Source organism: Anser cygnoides, chromosome 5 (assembly GCF_040182565.1).
Source record: "Anser cygnoides isolate HZ-2024a breed goose chromosome 5, Taihu_goose_T2T_genome, whole genome shotgun sequence".
Lineage (NCBI taxonomy): Eukaryota > Metazoa > Chordata > Aves > Anseriformes > Anatidae > Anser > Anser cygnoides.
This window is the reverse complement of record NC_089877.1, coordinates 3994135-4013265: the sequence shown is the minus strand read 5'-3', so window position 1 is coordinate 4013265 and position 19131 is coordinate 3994135. Positions and strand designations below refer to the sequence as shown.

At 40.9% G+C, this 19131-nt stretch overlaps 1 protein-coding gene across 1 annotated transcript; it reads right to left on the bottom strand.

Moving 5' to 3' along the window:
• Window positions 1-1474: 1474 nt before the first annotated feature.
• RIC3 (RIC3 acetylcholine receptor chaperone) lies at window positions 1475-18895 on the bottom strand. The gene is made up of 6 exons (XM_048069939.2): window positions 18360-18895; window positions 14038-14261; window positions 12647-12725; window positions 10405-10498; window positions 5666-5811; window positions 1475-4558 (listed from the first exon to the last, which is right to left on the bottom strand). Exons 1-6 carry the CDS (start codon window positions 18487-18489, stop codon window positions 4065-4067), a joined length of 1167 nt encoding a protein of 388 aa, XP_047925896.2. The 5' UTR covers window positions 18490-18895; the 3' UTR covers window positions 1475-4064.
• Window positions 18896-19131: the final 236 nt, after the last annotated feature.

The window sequence follows — 19131 nt, the reverse complement described above, 5'->3', positions numbered from 1 at the left end:
TCAGTGGGATTCCATCACAGCTTCCATATTTTTTCCTGCGTCCCAGGTTCGATCGTGTTCTGACCTGTGATTTTGATTTAATAGAAGTTCTTGGCAGAATCCTAATTTTATTCACATAAACTCTTCTTCAAATTACAACTGCTCTCTGCTAAAAATGAGCAATTAATAATTGAGAATGCTGGGCACGCTTCAGACGTGATGCTTTTCTAAAACATAAATACACACTTCTGTTTCAGGGCAGGTAGGGGAGCTGAAGCAAAGAAAAGGAAGTGTCAGATAAACAGGAGGAGTGTTAGTTTGAAGGCTCCTGATAAGTTTCTGTGTGACATATCACTGGCCACATCCTAAGAGCACTTACTGGTACTCTCCATGGGGCTGCCAAGGTAATCAAGACCTCAAGATTGAGCTGTTTAGACTCTTTGGCACCGCACTGTCAACCTGCAATAGTATCATATTTGCCAATTGGTGCTGCAAAGGAATATGAAGCAATTATCTGTCTCACAGGTATTGAAAGGAGTCCTAACAATTGGTCTCTGTGCTAGGAGGGGAATTTTTTATTATTTTTAAATACTAGTGCTGTGATAGAATTCTTTCTCTTCTCACACTCCAGTGCAACGTGTTTGGTGTCCCTGTAGCGACCACGGTGGCCTGCCAGACTAACTCCCAGGAGAGATCAGAGTTCTGCTGTTACCTATGGTAAGGGGCCTGCAGAGAGGTTCTGGCCTTCTCTCTGTCAAAAATGGCCTGTCAGCAAGGACTGTGGGAGGTTGGAAGGGACCAAGGTCAAAAACCAGACTGGACATAGGAGTTAAATTTTTTTTATTAGTTTCAAAGATTAGTACGTCACACACAGTTTCTTGATATTTATCCTGCTGATACAAGGATAATTTAACTACCAGGGCAAGTGGAACAGCTCCAAAGGATGTATGAATTGATTAGGCCACACCTGGGGGACAGCTGAGGTTCATGGTCCTTGCTCCAGGTCACATTGTGAGGATTTATAAATGCCTCCCACTACTGTAGTGAGTGTCATTATCACAGGCCGCCTTTATCCCTAGTTTCCACAAGGAAAGGCTGGGACAGCCCTTAAAGTGCTTGACAGATTTCTTACTGACATTTATAAACTGAGTGACCTCCAAGTCTAGAATTAATTGTTTTAGGGGCAAGTCTTCCCTTTGGCATTCCTGGTGTTTGGCCAAAACAGTTCTCTGCTTAGCTGGGCCGTGTGTGACAGTAAGGGGCCTCACACTCCCTGTGTTATGCTTAGAAACTGGAATTTCTTCTAGGCCGATGGGTGCCTAAAATGCTGGGGTTTTGCTATTACTTAGTCTCTCTGGTGATCTGGCCCTTAGTTCATTGTCATCAATTCTCCTTTCAGAAAACCTCATGTCAAAATATACTGTTAATAAATGTGCTGTTTTACAAGCGTCGCTCCCTTTCTTTTTTTCAAGAGGTATTCATGTTACCTTCCTGGCTGTTGGGTCTGCCTCTGCAGTTCTTCAGTCGTTACTAATGCAGCACTCAGAAGCTAAGTAGATACAATCAAATTTATGGGTGTCTTCACAGTCAGTGCTGTCTCAAGGCCTGGTAAGCCTACTTGTTTAGTCAGGATGGAAACACCGACCACCAGAAGGTTAACAGGACTGTTTATGTGTATCCCACATTTGTGTGCATAATCCAGTGCAATGCACACAAATAGTGACTCGCTGGATATTGTCATGAATTGAACTGTCCTTAGGAGCAAGAGCATTTGGATGCACTCTGCAGGAGTTTTACAATTAACGCACTTTGAAGTGTGGACTTTGTTGTTCACAACAATTTACTACATTTTAGCTTCTTAATGTATGAAAACAGCTAAAAATTCTACCCTATGCTTTATGTGTGACACCACTTTTTCATGTGTTTACAATATATTGCACAAAGTTAAACGTACAAATTTAAATGAAACGATTTTTTTAAATTTCATATACCTTTATAAGCAGTTGGAATTTGAAGCACAACATAAGCATATATTTGTATAGACAGGTAAAATTTTCTAGGTCTGTATTTCTATAAGCTGCAGTAGACTTAAGATGGCACCCTTGTTTCTCATGGCAATGGGTTGGGCTACTGCTACGTCCACAGCAGCCTGCACAAATGTCTCTCTCTTAACAATTGTAAGTAACAAATAAAGGCTATATGCCTGGCAAGTCATGCAGCTGTATTAGTCCATCTTGACCACCTCTACAGAAGAAGCAGAAATGTCCATTATCTTATCATTTGCACTCTGCCTCTTCACTCATGCGACTCCTAGGAGTGTTTATATGGTGAGAGAGTTGTTCATGGGACAGACAGACACTGTTACTTGCAGTGGAATGAATACAGTCCTTTAACAGCTGTCTTTGGTATTAATGTGTTTTCTAAATGAAACGTGGTTTTCAAATGAGGACAAGGTCCTTTGCCAGTGCAAGTATTTGGCTAGACAAGATTGTGATAAAAGTCATCTTTTGCAAAGTATATGACTCTATTAGCAGGCAAAGACTGTGAAAATAGCCTTCCCTGCCAGCGACTGGTATCAGTTGATGTTAGTGCTCTAGCTCAAGGACACTGACTAAGGCAGAAAAATTATCAATTGCTATTCTCACCTGCAGAGATTCTGGCTTGGATAGAAACTCTGCATATCCACTCATGGGTGTTGTAAAGGCCCAGCAGGGGTTCCCAGTGAAGAAAACACGAGTTCAGCTCAGAGACAGGGCTCAAATTACTGACACAGTGAAGAGAGAAGGACAGTGTTGAGGGGGTCCAGGAAACAAAAAATAAAAGTTGGTCTACAGCATGATTTTAAAAGAAATACACTCCTAGTAAAACAGAGTATTCAATGTATTTCCTCTATTTTCTGTCTTCCATTACTATGAACTTAGTTTTGTTCTTTATTCCTTAATTCTGTAAGCAGGAATTCTTTATGAATGACATATACGATGTAGACATCAGGCCACAGTTGTAACCTGGAAAACAAATCAGTGATAACAAAAACAAAAGAGATGTCTCAAAAGCAGACATCCACCGAACAACAAACCCAATCTGAGTGTGCAGGGCAAAATGCTTTTTTTATGCTCAAGATATGCCCTGGTGATCTGGGAATACAGCTGGTACATAGTGGTTACACGTGTAGTTCGTTAAATGTAAGATATGCATGGATTCAAATGAACCGTTAAATGTACTTCTAGTACTTCCAAAGTTCAAGAGCAAATCACCAGGGATATTTTAAATGTTCTATAACACAATGTATGGGCTGATTCCTGTGCCCATCTGGGAGTTTCACCAAGTCATTTCACCATGACTATGGCAAAGACAATGAAAACTCATTATGCTTCAGTCTTGCTTATGCTTTTCTTGGGACATGAAAAAGGTTATGCTACTGGTCTTACAGCATTAAATAAACTGGGAAATGGGCTGTGGGTTGTGGTAACATTTAAGTTTCATATATTGTAGTAACAACAGTTTCTTGGGCTTCCAGCAGCAATGACACAGTGGAGAAAGAACGACTTGTGTGACTATGGTCTGTTCTGCTGATCGGTTAAGAGTAAGAAGGCATACTTCTTACATTACTTCTTACATTCTTCTTACAGCTTCATGATAATCTCTTAACTATATCTGAATTTGATTCATTTTCATAATTGGTAACACACACAAAAAAAAGATTTTTCTTAGGAAAGATATCTGGCTTACTCTTGGCTAAAAAAACTAACAAACAAAAAAAAACACCTGCTTGTTCAAAAATCAGAAAGAAAAAAAAACAAAAAACAAAAACACACAAATATATGAATGGAATAATCTTCTTCAAGGTATCAGTTTCCAAAAGGAAGGACAAAGTGCTCCTGGCAAGGCAGCAATAAGTTGACAAGACTGCATGAAAAAGGGTGTTGGCTTGCAGTTCGGGTGGATGATGTGATTGTTACTGTGGGAATGGAATTCGTACACGGAGATGAATAAAGAATTTTCTTCTTCAGAAGCAAAAATCACACAAATTGACAGTTTATGACCTTTACTGTCACCACCTAGATGACATTCACATATTGTCACTATTACTCATGTCCTTTTGTGTTGCGCTTTCTCAGCATGCCTGTTTCATCTGAATCACTAGCTTTTTGCTTTTTCAGTGCCGCATTTTCATTGTCAGACTCCATGAACAGGTCCTCTGAGGCTGGCTCTTCTGTTTCACTGCAGCTCTCTGAGTGGAATACAGCGTTCTCCGCTATAACAGCAGGATCCTCCTCCTCCTCATAGCAGTAACAACACTCCTCAATGCTTTGGCTGTGATGATGGTCCCTCTCCTCTTCACTAATGCCAGTTCCCTCATCCTTATTCTGCATTAAATCATGGCTGTCCCTTCCCATGGTGAGGCCAGAGAGTAGGGTTTCATTGCACAGGTAATCCTCATCTTCCATGCCCTCCATTCTTTCGGCCAGTTCTTCTGCAGAGGGCTGGCTGAGATCAGGATAATCTACCAGGATTGTTTCCCGTTTGCGCTTGAAGCAATTGGAATTATCATAGATGGGATAGGTCTCTTCTGGGTAACCTTAGGAATAAAGTGACATGTGGTTTGAAATGTTAACAGAATTTTAAAATAGTACTGATTTCAGTGACGGATGCAGAAGCATTAGAACAATTGTTTTTTAGCACTGACAGTGTAAGTGGCATCTGTTTAATTGCCTGGCAAGAATGTGCAAAATGTGACTTCTTGGAAGATGATGACAAAACTCCACTGAATTTTAGGGAGCCAGGATTTCAACCCAGTTTTTCAGGAATGACTATCTGAGCTTTGCTGAAAGCTGTGGGAGCTAAGAGGTGAAAACTGTGTCTTAGATCTTCAAATATATTCTTTTTTGTTGTTGTTCCTGTCTACAGATTTTTAAGACTTTTGCAATAAATGGCATATTATTTATAAAGTTGGAAACCAGATATGAGTCAATGCCTTTGTGCATTTCATTTTATAAAGTGGATTATGAACTTGATTTCAGAAAACAGTGCTTGAGGCAGCTGTTTATGCTTTATACTTTGAATCATTTTTGAAAGCTTCCTAAGGAGCAAGGAATTAAGTCTGCATAAAGATGCATTTAGAATTCGGAAAGCAAACAGCTCAACTAGGATGTCTTGAAAACACATTTATGTGACAAGTAAACAGTAAGGAACAGAAAGGACATTATAATAAGGAATCTTTAACAGACAGGTTTCCTGGAGGTGACACTTACAATACTGGAGCAAACAAATCAAAAGTAAAAATTGTAAGTTATCCAAAACATATTGATTCAAATTTCCAAGGGTTTTAGGATTTTCTGTGAAATCTAGCCCTGCAAATAAAGGGAAAGATAAACCCACAGCAGCCAAGACCCAGCAGCAGATGAAGCATATGTGAATATTCATATGCCACTTTTGGCAGCAGACAGTGTAGTCTTTACACTAAAGAAAATGCTGGCTGACTCAGAATCTTTTTTTCTTTCTTTCTTTTTTTTTTTTTTTTCTTTTTTCCTATTGTGGTTGGGAAAACAAACCACCTCTTGCAAAGTTCTGAGAAGCACTTTCTGAATAGGAAGAATGAAGTTAAATTTTGAAAGGATTTTGGATATAAAGTAATCCTTGCTCAGTTTTTCTCATCAGGGTAGCGGTTAGAAAGGCTCTTGCTTACCTTCCCAGTCCTCCATGTAAGAAGCTTCTTCAGCTTCTTTCTCAGGAGAGATGCCATCTATGAATTTGCCTTCTTTCATAACTCTAGTAATTTCTCGGAGTTGCTGAAGTAACCTTTTTTCCTGGTCTGTTGTAACATTTTGGGTCCTGGTAGAAAACATTAGACAACAGAATTCAGACCACTATTATTCAGCCTGGTGAAGATAAGGCCCTGGGGGCACCTTACAGCGGCCTGCCAGTGCTTAAAGGGGGCCTACAGGGAAGCTGGGACTCCCTGACACTTTATCAGGGAATGCAGTGCTAGGACAAGGGGGAATGGTTTTAAACTAAAAGAGGGTAGATTTAGATTGGCCACTTGGAAGAAATTCTTTACTCAGAGGGTGATGAGGCCCTGGAACAGGCTGCCCAGAGAAGCTGTGGATGCCCCATCCCTGGAGGTGTTCGAGGCCAGGCTGGATGGGGCTTTAGGCAGCCTGGGCTGGTGGGAGGTGTCCCTGCCCGTGGCAGGGGAGTTGGAATTAGATGGTCCCCTCCCTTTAAGGTCCCTTCCAACCCAAACCATTCTATGATTCTATGATTGCTGCAGACTGCTAAGTTCAGACCCAACCATTTGGGCCCTCTGAGTAGCACAGTCTGAAGAAATATGGATACAGCATGACCACTGTTCAACATCTGCCTGTGGTCTGCACTTCAACTCAGTACAAAGGTTTATCCATTTATCTAGAAACTTAACCAGATCAAGGAAGGCAGGTGCAGCCAGCACAAGAGCAAGATGAAGGTGATACACAAGCACGAGTTATGATACAGAAGACACTACAGAAATTCCTGGTCTTTAAGTGAGAATTAGAGAACTGTGCCCTGTTTGAAGCATTGTAAGAAAATGTAAATCAGAACCTAAGCAACATTTTAAATAAAATTGTAGAATGTGGGCCTAATCAAAATGGCTTACACAAACATTAGTCTGAAGAGTCTAATGCTGCCCTAATTATGGCCATTAAAGGTATTATATTTGCAAGGCCTCATTGAGAAATAAGCCAGTTGGCAAGATGTTGTTATGTCAAACAGATTCAACAATAATGCCTGGTTTGGAGGAGCAGAAGGTTTAAAAATGCTAAGAGGGTGTTAGATTTAGCTTTAACTTGCCCTTTAGAATCAGAGGGAGGTTTTTATCAGATTAAAAGCAAATTATAATTTTGACTGGTTTTACACTGATGATTCTAACGATTACTACTAGTCATAACAAAATGATTCCAAAATGATTACTACTGCTCAGGTAATACAATTACTGTTATAACAAAATGATTCCAACAGATAAGATTATGTAGTTATTACATCCTATTTTCTCTGGAAAAAAAAATCAAGAAAATCTTACAGGCAAGACAGTATTTAGAGGGTAGTAGGCCTGAGCTCTACCAAGCCCTCAGGAGGTTAGAGTAAGAAAGATCACTGGCTGTACTTTGGGGAGAAAATGGTTCTGACTGTTTTGCTTGTTTCATCTTGTGTTTCATGTTGTTCTTGAGAGGGTATTTGATCTCTCTGTAAGTACTAACTCAAGCCCGTCACAGAACTGAAACATTACTCTGGCTCTCTTCTGAATCCTGCTGTGTTTTAGGCAGGATCCATATAGCCCCTAGTTGTTCAGAGAGGTTGGCTCTTGGCACACACAGGATGTTGAACTGTAGGTGGTATGTGAGCTCAGACAGATTTCTGATGATCTTCACACCAGACAGATAATCTCCAAGATTATTTTATCTAGAGTAGACAGCTGCTTAGTAAACTTAGGGCTGAGATGGGGAGGTGGACATGGAAATTGATAAATGATTTTGGATTTAGGTATAAATTTCTATGTAAACCTTGTGACAGGTGCCAAAACTCTCATAAACTTGAAAACTTGCAGCATCCATATTCAGTTTTTCCTCTTATTAGAATAGAGCAGCACCTTAACAGGTATTCATGCTACTCTACATATACGGGAATGATGATGACATGCACAATAGTTACTCCACTGAAGGCAGTAGTGCCATACTGGTTTAAAGTCAAAGACATTAGCATCATGCTGCTGGTTTGCGTAGTGGTGATCCAAGTGTGGACCATGGGCTGACTTTTGTGCAGTTACACACACCCTTGTCTGTTAACAGAATGTAGCTCGGGAGTCAGCCCTCTTGTGTCACTAGCAGCTATCCAGACACAAACTGTTTGATGGAGAGCAAGTCTGAAATGCCAGAAATCTTGTTCTTGCCACTTCTCCGTGCTTCCCCTGAGGGGGCTTTGCCTACCAGTTTGTGAAGCTGATGCAGTCCCAACTCTATATGGAGGCTGCACTGAGTCCCATCAAGTTGTGTGGCAGCTTATTGCGCAGAACAAGCAAAGGTGTGAGATGGCATCTTTCCAAAAGACTGGGTTATGCAGATGAAGAATTTGAGATGTGAATTAATTGGCACATGAAAAGAAATGGTTTCATCAGCTAGCTGCCTTTGACAGAAGCTGTAATAGAACTGCCAAACTAATCCTCCTTTTCTAGGCAGAAGTGTATGTAATTTGAATATATATCACCTGAATAAAGACAGCTAGATCTGTCTGTTTAGCACAGTGCAGAGAGATGCTAGCTCAAATAATAGGATCAATCAATGCAGCTGCATAACAGTGGCATTTCATACAGGAATTCTTAATGGGCTGGATATTCCCATCAGAAAGCACTACTTTCTTACTGCAACACAAGGTCTCTGTGAGTATGTCATAGCTCCATTCCAACTCCAGATATCTTGCTTAAAAGAAGAATTTCCCTGTAGATAGGGAAAAACCAAAGCCAATGCAATATTTCTACTTCCTTTAAAGTCTTCAGGAACTGTAGGATGCTGGCAATGTATAAGACATCTGGCTGCCTGCATACAGGAGATTTACCAGGATATAATGTACTCATAAAAACTAACAGGACAGACGCAAAACATTTACAGCTTAAGAAAAGGCCATCATTTTTGCCCTTTGAGTTTGTATCTCCAACAAAGCTGTTTTCATAGTGTCAGTGCTTACACTGAATCCCAAAGTACTCACTAGCAGGTATAGTAAAGTTCTCTTATTCTCACACTGAAACAGGATATTTCCTATAGAGCTCTTATGACTGTAGTGAATATCCACAATCTAAGGTGGTATCTCAGACATGTCAACTGTTTTGTGGTATTTTGTTTTTTCTTTCTTCATGATCTTAAAATAATCATTATTAAAATGCACTATATTGCATTTTAAAATTGCACCCAAAATTGCATCCCACAGAATATGATCTTTCTCTCTCAAAAGCTTCAAAGCTTGGGTGTATTTGAAAAAGTGTATTTGAAAAACAGCTATCTGCTCCATTTAGAGGTGCTTTCCCCCCCTCTTTTAAAGAGAGGCTATACACAAAATTCACTATTAGATTCAGTTTCTGATTTTCCCTGAGTTCTCTAGATCCATGTATATAAATAGTTTGGGTGAACAAAGAAGGGAAGCTCTACTAAATAAAGGCTCTCAGCCAATTGCACTGAGAGGAACAAATACTGGATCAGGCGCTAAACCCGTTTTATCAGTAAAAAAAGTCCTATACTGAGATATATGCCCCTATATCTGGGCAGAACATAAGCCTATTTCTGGCAGCTTAAAGGTAAGCATAAAGCACTGCATTAGCTCTTCAAAACAGAGATGAGTAAGGATAATGAAAATAGTGCCCTTCTGCTTCATTAGCTGGTTTAGGGGTTCTCCCACTGGAACTTTGCTTAAACCAGGCAAGTTTGGCACCTCGCCTTGCTGAAATTACTACAGCCACAACAGAGCTCATGGTGCAAAGTGGACAAAACTACGTGCTCACAGAGGACATTTTTTGAAGCAAAATGAATATAACATACAAGTTTAGCACAGAATTGTTTCTACAGAATGGTTTAAAATAGAGGCATTGACTGATCCAAAGAACATGCGTTAATGTGCATTAAAACTTAAACAGATATCTTTTTTGCTTGCAGACTTTGCCCTGATATTCCTGGCACTTAATTTTTCAAACATTACAGTTATGCATTGTCCTGTTGGTGTGCTGTTACACTTCTTACAAAAAACATACATTTGCTATCAATGTTTCTTTATAATGTTGACTAGTGATCTCAGATATATGGCAAACATGAATAAACAAATGTTTAAATCCCGATTTTACAACTCTTCTATATTTCTAAGCAAATGCATGGATTTACTGGTTATGAAATCAGGTTATTACGCAATTCTGACCTTAAACAAATATTTTATGGAGATATTAACAGACATTTACGTAGATTATCACATCACTTCTATTTATAAAAAAAAAAAAAAAAAGTAATCCATTGCACTGGAAAATACCCTAAAACAAATGGCTCTCTTGGGAATCATTCAGAAAATTACACTGGCCAGATAAAACAGGTTGTTTTTTGCACTTCAAATACAGACATCTTATTTTCAGTTTAGACATAGCTGTCATTATTTTCCAAATAATGCAGTATGCAAAAGTGGGAGGAGAGAGATGGTTGCTCTTCTGCTTAAGGAAAGTGAAGTTGGAAAGAATGATTTATTATAAATATAGGCCCTGAAAAGAGAAAGACTGCTGAACAAAAATGCATGATGTTTAAAATCAAATTTCTACAGTTTGAAGTAGAAATAATAATGCTATTTTAATATAGTCAATGTACGAAAGTTCAATTTTAAGTCAGAAAAGAATTGTACCCTAATATGCTGTATTTTGAAACATACCTGTCACAGTTAGGGCCTACTCTGTTGATTAATTTTTCCATAGCTTCTTCGGTCTCTCTCAGTTTTTCCTGGAGCTGGGTGAGCTCATAGTCAGCTGTAAAACAAAGAAAGTCCCAAGATCTGTCAGTGGGAGCTTTTAAAATGTATTCCTGTCCCTTAATTACAGGTAGTGTAGGCTTTATCAAACCAAACTGGCTGTAAGGAAACCAAAACACACAGCTTAATGAGTTCTACCTACTTTTCATGGTATAATTGTGAAGAGCATTGCCAATGGTAACGGGACACAGAAAGCACCTTCCTTTAAAGGCTCCTGAGCAATCTCCCAATAAGCAGAGTGAGTGAGCCACTGTAATGCCCCAGAGATTGAAGTTAGGTATCAGAATATGCTTTATATATATATATTTTTTTTTTTCTAAGGCAACCAAAGGTAGGTCAACTATGTGGTGCAAAATCAATAGTTCTTGTGGAATTTACTTGTTAAGTCTTTGGGAACAGCGGTCACTTGAGCATTTTTAAATGAGCCTAAAGTTTAAGAAATCACATCTTTGTCAAATAGAGTAACATTCATGGTCTTGGTGCCATCTGACCCTGCACAGGTTTGCCAGGGTAGGCAGTGAGGGCTAATGGTTGGTCAGGCTTATTGGGATGCATATCAACTAGCCATATGACTATGGAGAGCAAAGCACTGTTTTTCTGTGGTTACACCTTTTTCTAAAAATGTGTCCATACTACAATACTGTGCACGCATGCATACGTGCAGGAACACCCATACTGGCTTTAATCTAGTCAAAAGGGTTAACCGTAAAGATGCAACAGCATGGACTTCAACAAAAATCCTTGAGCTTGAGCTCCTTTTTGGCATGCGTAGCTTATGCTGAAAATCCTGTAGCTGAGATGCCACTGTTACTGACTGCAAAACAAATGCTGGGTTAGTTAACTATTCAGATGCTACAGACACACCTATGTAAGCAGCACAAAGACACAGTGAAACTCTGACAAAGTAGCAATGGAGAAAACCATCCACAAACATCCTGATTTTGCAAAGATCTTTGTTCTGCGAAGAATGCGGTTATTATTTTGTATTCCAAAGACTTTAAAAATAGGTGAAGGGAACTTGGCAAAGAGAAAGGAAATTACTCTGTCCAAGTAACTAAGCAGTGACTGTCTTCAGGTTCCTAGTCTAGCGATGGGTCCCCTGCTCTGCTGCTGACTGCAGCGAATGCTTTTGGAATACAAATGAAGAGCTCTAGAAAAAGGCAGAACCATTTTCATCACTAGTTCTTTGAGCTATAATGGTGGTAAACGTTTAACCTACTGCACAGTTAGTTTCTCTTTCCAAGCATTAGAGAAAAAATTACAATTGCTGTTGCTAATTGCACAAAATTGCCAAGCACAATGCAGTACAAGTACACTGAAAATACAATTTCAGTACACTGAAAATACAATCCATAGTACTGAGTGTATTAGGTATTGCTAATACACACATTAATGTCAAGATAATTACAGCTATGTTAAGAGCATTACCTTACTGCTAACACTTTCTATAAAACCTGAAGTGCTTTTCTTTCCTATTACAATTTAGCCAGCTAAACACAACACATTTAAATACTGATACGGTAACTAATACAATCATTAAAAGTAAGTTTATTAATTTATCTAATAAATGTCTACAAATAGATGAATCTCTTAACTCAGTGATGTTTAGCTAAAATCATAGTAACATTTCAGAATACTGTCTGCTTTCTTTACATTGTGGTCATCAAAACTTTGAACATTGCAAACGGAATTTAAAATATGGGGACGAGCCTGCTGATAGCTAAGAATTTGTAAATTTAAAAAAAATAATGAAGCTAGCTTTTAACATTATCTTTATGTACTGTTACTAGAATATTACAGATTATAGAATAATTACAGATGGACATCCTATTAGCCATTTGTTAATCATTAGTTATATTCGCTTTTCAGCAAATAGGTGCAGTTAATTCAGTGAACCTCATGAAAACACATTGCTTCCAAGGGGGCTTCCAAGGCTACTATTGTATATTCTCATTAGCAAAATAAGATTAGAAAGTAATGGTGCAGTAATTCACTTTAACACTTGCTCGTTCCAGCACAGAGTCCTGGCTTGCTCCTAACATAGTGGAACAGCAGCTTTACAATGTGTCCAGAACTTGAAGAACCCAGTGAGACTGTGACTCTACAGTGAACAGCTACTCAGATGCAACTTAGAAATAGTACTTACTGATTTTCCTCTTCATATTTCCAGGTGCAGCAGTAGGGCATTTCCGTTCTCCAGCTGTAGTTTTTCCCTTGGAAGCCAGCTGTTAAGTGAAAAAAGTTGACCCCTGTATGAGTTACAGCAATAGCAATACGTAAGGCCCAAAGGCAAAAGAGTAAAGAAAAGGATAGAAAGCTAAAATTACGCTAGGATCTAATCACAGAATAATATCCCCAGCAGCAAAAACAGACAACCATGAATGATGCCTAGAACCTTCCCATCTGAAAACTCCTAAAAGATACTTGGAATATGTTACCTGAGGTTACCTGGAATTTTATATTGAAGCATAATGAAAGTATAACTTACTAATAATAACTTCTTAATTTTAGAACATTTATCTGATACAACAAATGGCCTGATCTTGTAATTATTCTGTGTATAGGAGGGAAGAAATTATTATTCTGAAATAATTCTGAAAGAAAGTGAAAGGTTCTGAAGGAATTATATGTGACCCCACTTGTCTCTCTTGCAGTGTTTTCTGCCATCTATTCCTTACCAACTTTGTACTTGCAGATGGCTCTATGCTGCTGGCTCTATATAGAAGCTGCAGGCTCTCTATTTCTTTCCTTTTCTCTCTATTTGATCAGTTTACCCAATTTACCATGTTTCCTTGAGTCGGCCTGAGACTCTCTCTCCAGAGCAGGCTCAACTATTTGGTCAGTCTGCCTTAAGCCCCAGCTCAAATGGGAAAAAATAAATAAATCTGCAAGAGCTTGTCCCTTTCTCCTTCCTTCCACAGCAGCTGTCTGTAATCACCTACATGTATGTCACATCTGTGCCACAAAAAGCTATGAGAAGTTCAAAATACATGTGAAATATTTGAGTGGGACTGGACACTGGGCTGTACTTTCGTTCCTCAGCCAGCTCCTTGCTGGTTCCAGTGGTCACTGCAACCTTACAAACTCCCCCTCTCCACCAACATGGTGCTTTTTTTCCAGAAGGTATCCAGTAATGGTACTCCATCTCTCCCACTTTAAATGCATAATAAAATTCATGACATATACAGAATAAATAATGTGCAATAATACATGATATAAAAGAATACTATGTGTATATTCAAAATCAATCTAACATAAGAAAAGACATACGGATTTTCCAGCAGGAAAAATAAATCCTTTAAAATTTTCACAGCTCAGAGACCAATGCAGGATCACAGCAACCCTTTGCTGCACTCAGTTACAGTATTTAAATGGCAGAAAACACAGGATACACCAATCTTTCAAGTACCAGTCAAAGGTCCAGCTTAAACATTTTTTTGAGCAAAGCTGAGATGAAATCTGGTACAGAAATGGGACTAACATTTTTTTTTTTTTTAGTTGATATATCCTTGACTTTTCAATGTATGTTGGTCTTACCTTAAATAAAATGTACAAGATATATAAGAAGATGCCAAATCCATATATAGGGATAATTTGCCCCACAAGACCTCTCCCAGTTCCACCAGTGCTTCCACCACCACCTCCACCAGCCTTGGCTTTGGCAACTGCTTCAGCAAGGTGAGACCTTGGAAAAGGAGGGGTAGCTCGGCTGTCGGGGGTCGCTTGGTAATGCATCCTTGGTGGAAAGCGACCAAGCTTCCCTAAAAAAAAAAAACACACACAAAAAAAAACAATTATTTTTCTTCTAATAATTGTCACCCTTTTACATGCAGCCTAAAACTGGAGCAGGTACAGCTGATCTCTCTTCTCTAATTTTAAGTACACCACCACTGATGAAAAAGGTAACCCGCTGGACCATAAGTACTAAGTCTGTAGGGTCAATCCTCAGTCATTTACTATGTGCAGTGCTAGGAGTTAGGTAAGCACAATTACTCTGTTGATTTTAGGAAGAGAAAAAGCTGGCAGGGCAATTAACAAAGCACAGAGTTTACCAAGTACATATACCTGTGCAAAGACACTACGAATCACCACCCCTAGCAGGGTGAAAACCAACATTCTTTCTTCTGGTTCTCTGCTCAAAAAATCACCACAGCCTGTTTTTTTCCACTATGATGCAAAGGTATGCTAATGCATAAACCCAGCTGGAGTACCGATACGTGACTGCAGTGCTAGCCCAGTACAGATTTTCAGCTATTAATGTAGAAATTAGCATACATCTGATTTTACCTAGTAATATAAGATGAAGAAAGGCAGTGGCCCCCAAAAACTGTTGGGTAAAGCAATGCCAGAAAGGAGATGAAATAAAGCGTGCATCATGCTGTTTTCAGCACTTTAGAGGCAAAAAGGATGTCTAGCCTTGAGAGATGCAGAGGGAATTAAAAAAAAAAAAAAAGAGTGAGCGTAAACAGATGCAGAGAGCCAGACATGGTGCCACGGACTGCTTCATTCAACACAACGGCGGCAGAATCTCACTAAAGCTCACACAGTTATTATAGCTTCTCGCTGCCACCAGTTCACCAAATTTTCTCCGAAATTCACTGTTACTGCCCTGTGTACTTGACATCCTGCTCTCCACCTCCCTGCCCAGCTGGGGCGTGCACCCACGGTCCCCTGCACCATAAGGGGACAGAAGTGAGCCCTCGGCCACGCTGCCCCAGGCCGGCTGCCGAGCGGCCGCCCCTGCCAGGAAAACAGAAACCAGATTTGGAACCACGCAGAAAATAACTAGCTTAACCTCTGGAAGCACCCGGCTGCAGGTACCTTTATTGGAAGCGAGACAACAGAAAATTAGATTAAATTAACATTTGCTCTTGCTAGGAAACACCATCATAGCTAAATTCCCGAGCACAGAAAATTACAGTAAACATGTTAGGAAGTTATATCAATAACTTGTGAAGGTCTGCTATTAAAACATTTTTCTTGTAGGTGATGACATGGATTTTTTGACTGCTGTAGGCTTTAATGAAACTGAGCAGGTATGCCCTTCTGACCAAAAATGCTCTCAGGCTAGCTCAGACTTAACTTTGAGGAAGCTGTTATTGAGCATTTTAATTTAGTGAATTATTCAAGGCCTGTGATGGAAATAAGAGCATCTTATTTACAAGAAAGTCCCATTGCTACAGTAGGAATGTCATGTAAGCCTTTGTAAAGCATTTTACATTCGTGCAACCATTATCAATTAAAAAGAAAGGAAAGAGCACAGAAAATAACTGACAAAGGTGAAACTGTATTTAAAGGGATTAGTTTTCTCATTTTTCATGAGGCCTCATTTCTGCTTTAAAAGATTGAATTCAACTAAAAATAATCAGGCCAAGGGGACACACGCTAGTCATTTCGTTATCCAAATAATGTTAAAGTGGAGTTTCGTGGCTTCTGGTGCTAAACCTTCCCTGTTGAACCCATGCGAACAGTAGAGGAAATTGATAGCACAGGCAAGTCATATGTGCAAAACAGCTGTCGAATACATGGTCTATAAATGGAAATGTGCAGAGATGTGGATGCCACCGTCCATTAAACAGACTAACTGGTGCTATTAAAAAAAAAAAACAAAACACAACACTAATACCCTAACACACTGGTAGGTGATGTTTGTCCAGATTCTGCACTTCCAGGGAAGGAACAAACCACTCCCAAATGGAGAGAGTGGCACACCCTTCATCGAAAAAATCAAGCGACACTTTCGCGTGACCACAGACGGGCACGTGTCAGGTGCTTCCGTGCTGCACAATCTGCTCCCTAGCCCTGACAGCGAGTGCTCCAGCAGCATGTGTGCGGTTCTGTGGGAAGAGGAAGGCCGCTGCATACAAGCAGCTCCCCGAAATGTCCATTCGGCTTTGAAAGGCACTGCCGTGGTGCTCTCCTCCCAAACACTGTCTCAACTCTTCTGCAGGAGTACAGTGTCAAACCGTACTTTGATTCCCGTGCGTGGGATGCCCAGGTGCCATTTACATTTTTTTTTGGATAGAATTTTCATCAGAGCGAATGAAAAAGCAACCTCTTTTTCAGACTGTCATGGGAATTCAAATTGAAAAAGCTGCTATGAAAACCAAAACTCAAGAGTTTTGTACATTTTTCTCCTGCGCTCTGCTGGACTTTATTTAAAGAAGACACAGGCTCTAAGCAAAGCTCATGCTAAGCAGGACATGTGAGATCTCCCTCTCTGGCAACCAGCAATGGCAAGGTGTTCATACTGAAACCTCCATCTTGGGCTACAAAAAAAAAAAAAAAAAAAAAAAAAAGAACCTTTCGCCCTTCTCAGCAGCCTCTTTTCATAAAACTTTTATTTTCTTTCTGTCAAAAGAGATGACTTGGGTAAAGGATTCTCAGGCTAGAAGTGGGAACAGATGGAAAGACACACAGACTCCACGATCTTAATTATCTTCTCTAAACTAGAAGTATCTGCCCTCCAGATATTCTTGTATAGCCTACGTGTTTGGTATGATAGTTTAGAATAACCTCTAAAGAAATGTTTTCTTAACAGTTATTTTTTTTCAAGACACTGTCACACTGCTGTTTTTCTTTGACATCTTCTAATTTCCCAAATAATTTGTCCTTTTTATAACACTACAAATTCACATTCAGTTCATTGTTGAGATCACTATTTCCATTAAAACCTATGACTAGACCCGTATTTTAGATTTATTTTCTACATGTAGTCATTTGTATTTTTCTGTTCTGAATGTTTTTTATAAATAAATACTTCTGAATCTGGCAGTGTAACATTAGAATGAGCTGGACGAACATCATGCATTCCTTTCACGGACATTTACAAAATTGCTCTAGCTGTGTTCCTAGAAACCACAACTTTAGAAACCTACTCAAAAAAGGTCAGGAAGAATGATAATTTTGGAATCCTTTCTTTGTATCACCACACAGCTGTTTTTAATGGGCAGAGTCAAAAGTTTGAACATTTTCATTAATTTTTGCAGGTGGAGGTTAAGAAGGAAAGCACGCAAACTACCCAAAATGGGACCATCTCAATTTCCTTCAAGTAAGGACACCCGCAAGCAGCTAAAGCGTGCACTGCACAATTCCCAGCTGGGCAAAGGAGCCGTCTGACCACTCATGTACTTTCCTTGTAAGAGCGGCCCCACTTTATTCTTCGTAACAATGCAAACTGACTGCAAATCTAGTGCCATCGTCTGTAAGGTTCTTTGTAAACTACCGACGCAGTAGTTTTACAAAACGCGTTGACATCTATTTATGATGGCTAACATTAGAAGTACTTTTTAAACCGCTGGTAGTTCTTTGCTCGCTTCTTTTTGAGAAGATTTTGAATACCTGACGCCTCCAGAACGCAGGCCATGCAGAGCGGGAGGACAGGCAGCAAGGACGAGGCTCGAAGGACTGCAAGGCCAGGGCGTGCCGGGGGGCAGCACGTAGCACGCTGACTGCATGAGCATGGCGCATGGAAACCACGTTTGGGATACGGGATTAGGAAACTGAACAATGAGGATGATTTAAATGAACTTTTATTTCTTATGAAATACCAGCAGCATTCCATACAGAAAACAACACATCAATGAAGCTTTCAAACGAAAAGTGACGTGTCACAACAAAGAAGATGCGGCATGAAAACGCGCGATTTCTGTAACTCTGGCAGCCCGCTTACAGAGGGGAAACAAAACGCGACCTGCAACACCGAAAATCGCATTCTGTGAAAGCAAAGGGCCGAGCGCACCGGGGGGAAGGTGAGAGGCACAAACCACCGAGCGCCTGCCGAGCTGCGGCCGCCCCGCAGCGCCCCGGCAGCGCCGGGAGACCCGTCCTCGCCTCGGCGGCCCGCAGCGGGCTCTTACCCTCGGGCGGCGCGGCCCCGGGCTCCGTCCTCCCGCCGCCCCGCGACACGAAGGCCCGCGGCAGCAGCAGGGAGGCGCAGAGCACCAGGCAGGACACGGCCGCCACCCGCCCGCACGCCGACGGCGCCATGGCGGCCCCGCCGCCGCCGAGCCGTGACGCGGCCGCGGGGCTCCGCGCAGGCGCCGCCGGCGGCGCGCGTGCGCTGGGCGGGAAGCTGAGGGGAGCCGCCGAGCCCCTGAGGGGAGCGGCGGCGGTGCGGGGTGTCCTCTGGGTCGCTGTGAGCCCGTCACGGTGTGCACCCTGCACTGTAGCACTACAGACTTACCACGGAAAAAAAAAAATAAATAAATACGTAAAATAAATCTACACTGCCCCTTTTTTCCTCCCCCGAAGGTTTTTTTGCAGCGCCTGTGCTGGTGGTAGTGAAGGCAGGAAGGAGCCTGCGGCCCTCTGTGGCGTCTCACCGAGCTCAGAGCAGGTGTAGGTCCCAGCAGAGCGGTGACCCCTGCCCTAACAGCCTGTAAATGGGTGCCCCTGCACCTGCAGTAGGGCTGCTGCTGTTGTGAGGGCTGTTGGGCTCGTACGGTTGGAAAAAAACTTAGCAGAAAAAGCCTTTCTAGGCCCTGGCCAGCTTGGGTTCCCCAGATGGGATCGTCCGCCTTGGAGCACAAAGGATGGATGTGGGAAAGTCCAGAATGTATTTAAAATTACTTCAGTGTACTACAACTATCTTCTGAAATTTAAAAATTACAGTTTGAAGAGAGAGCTCGG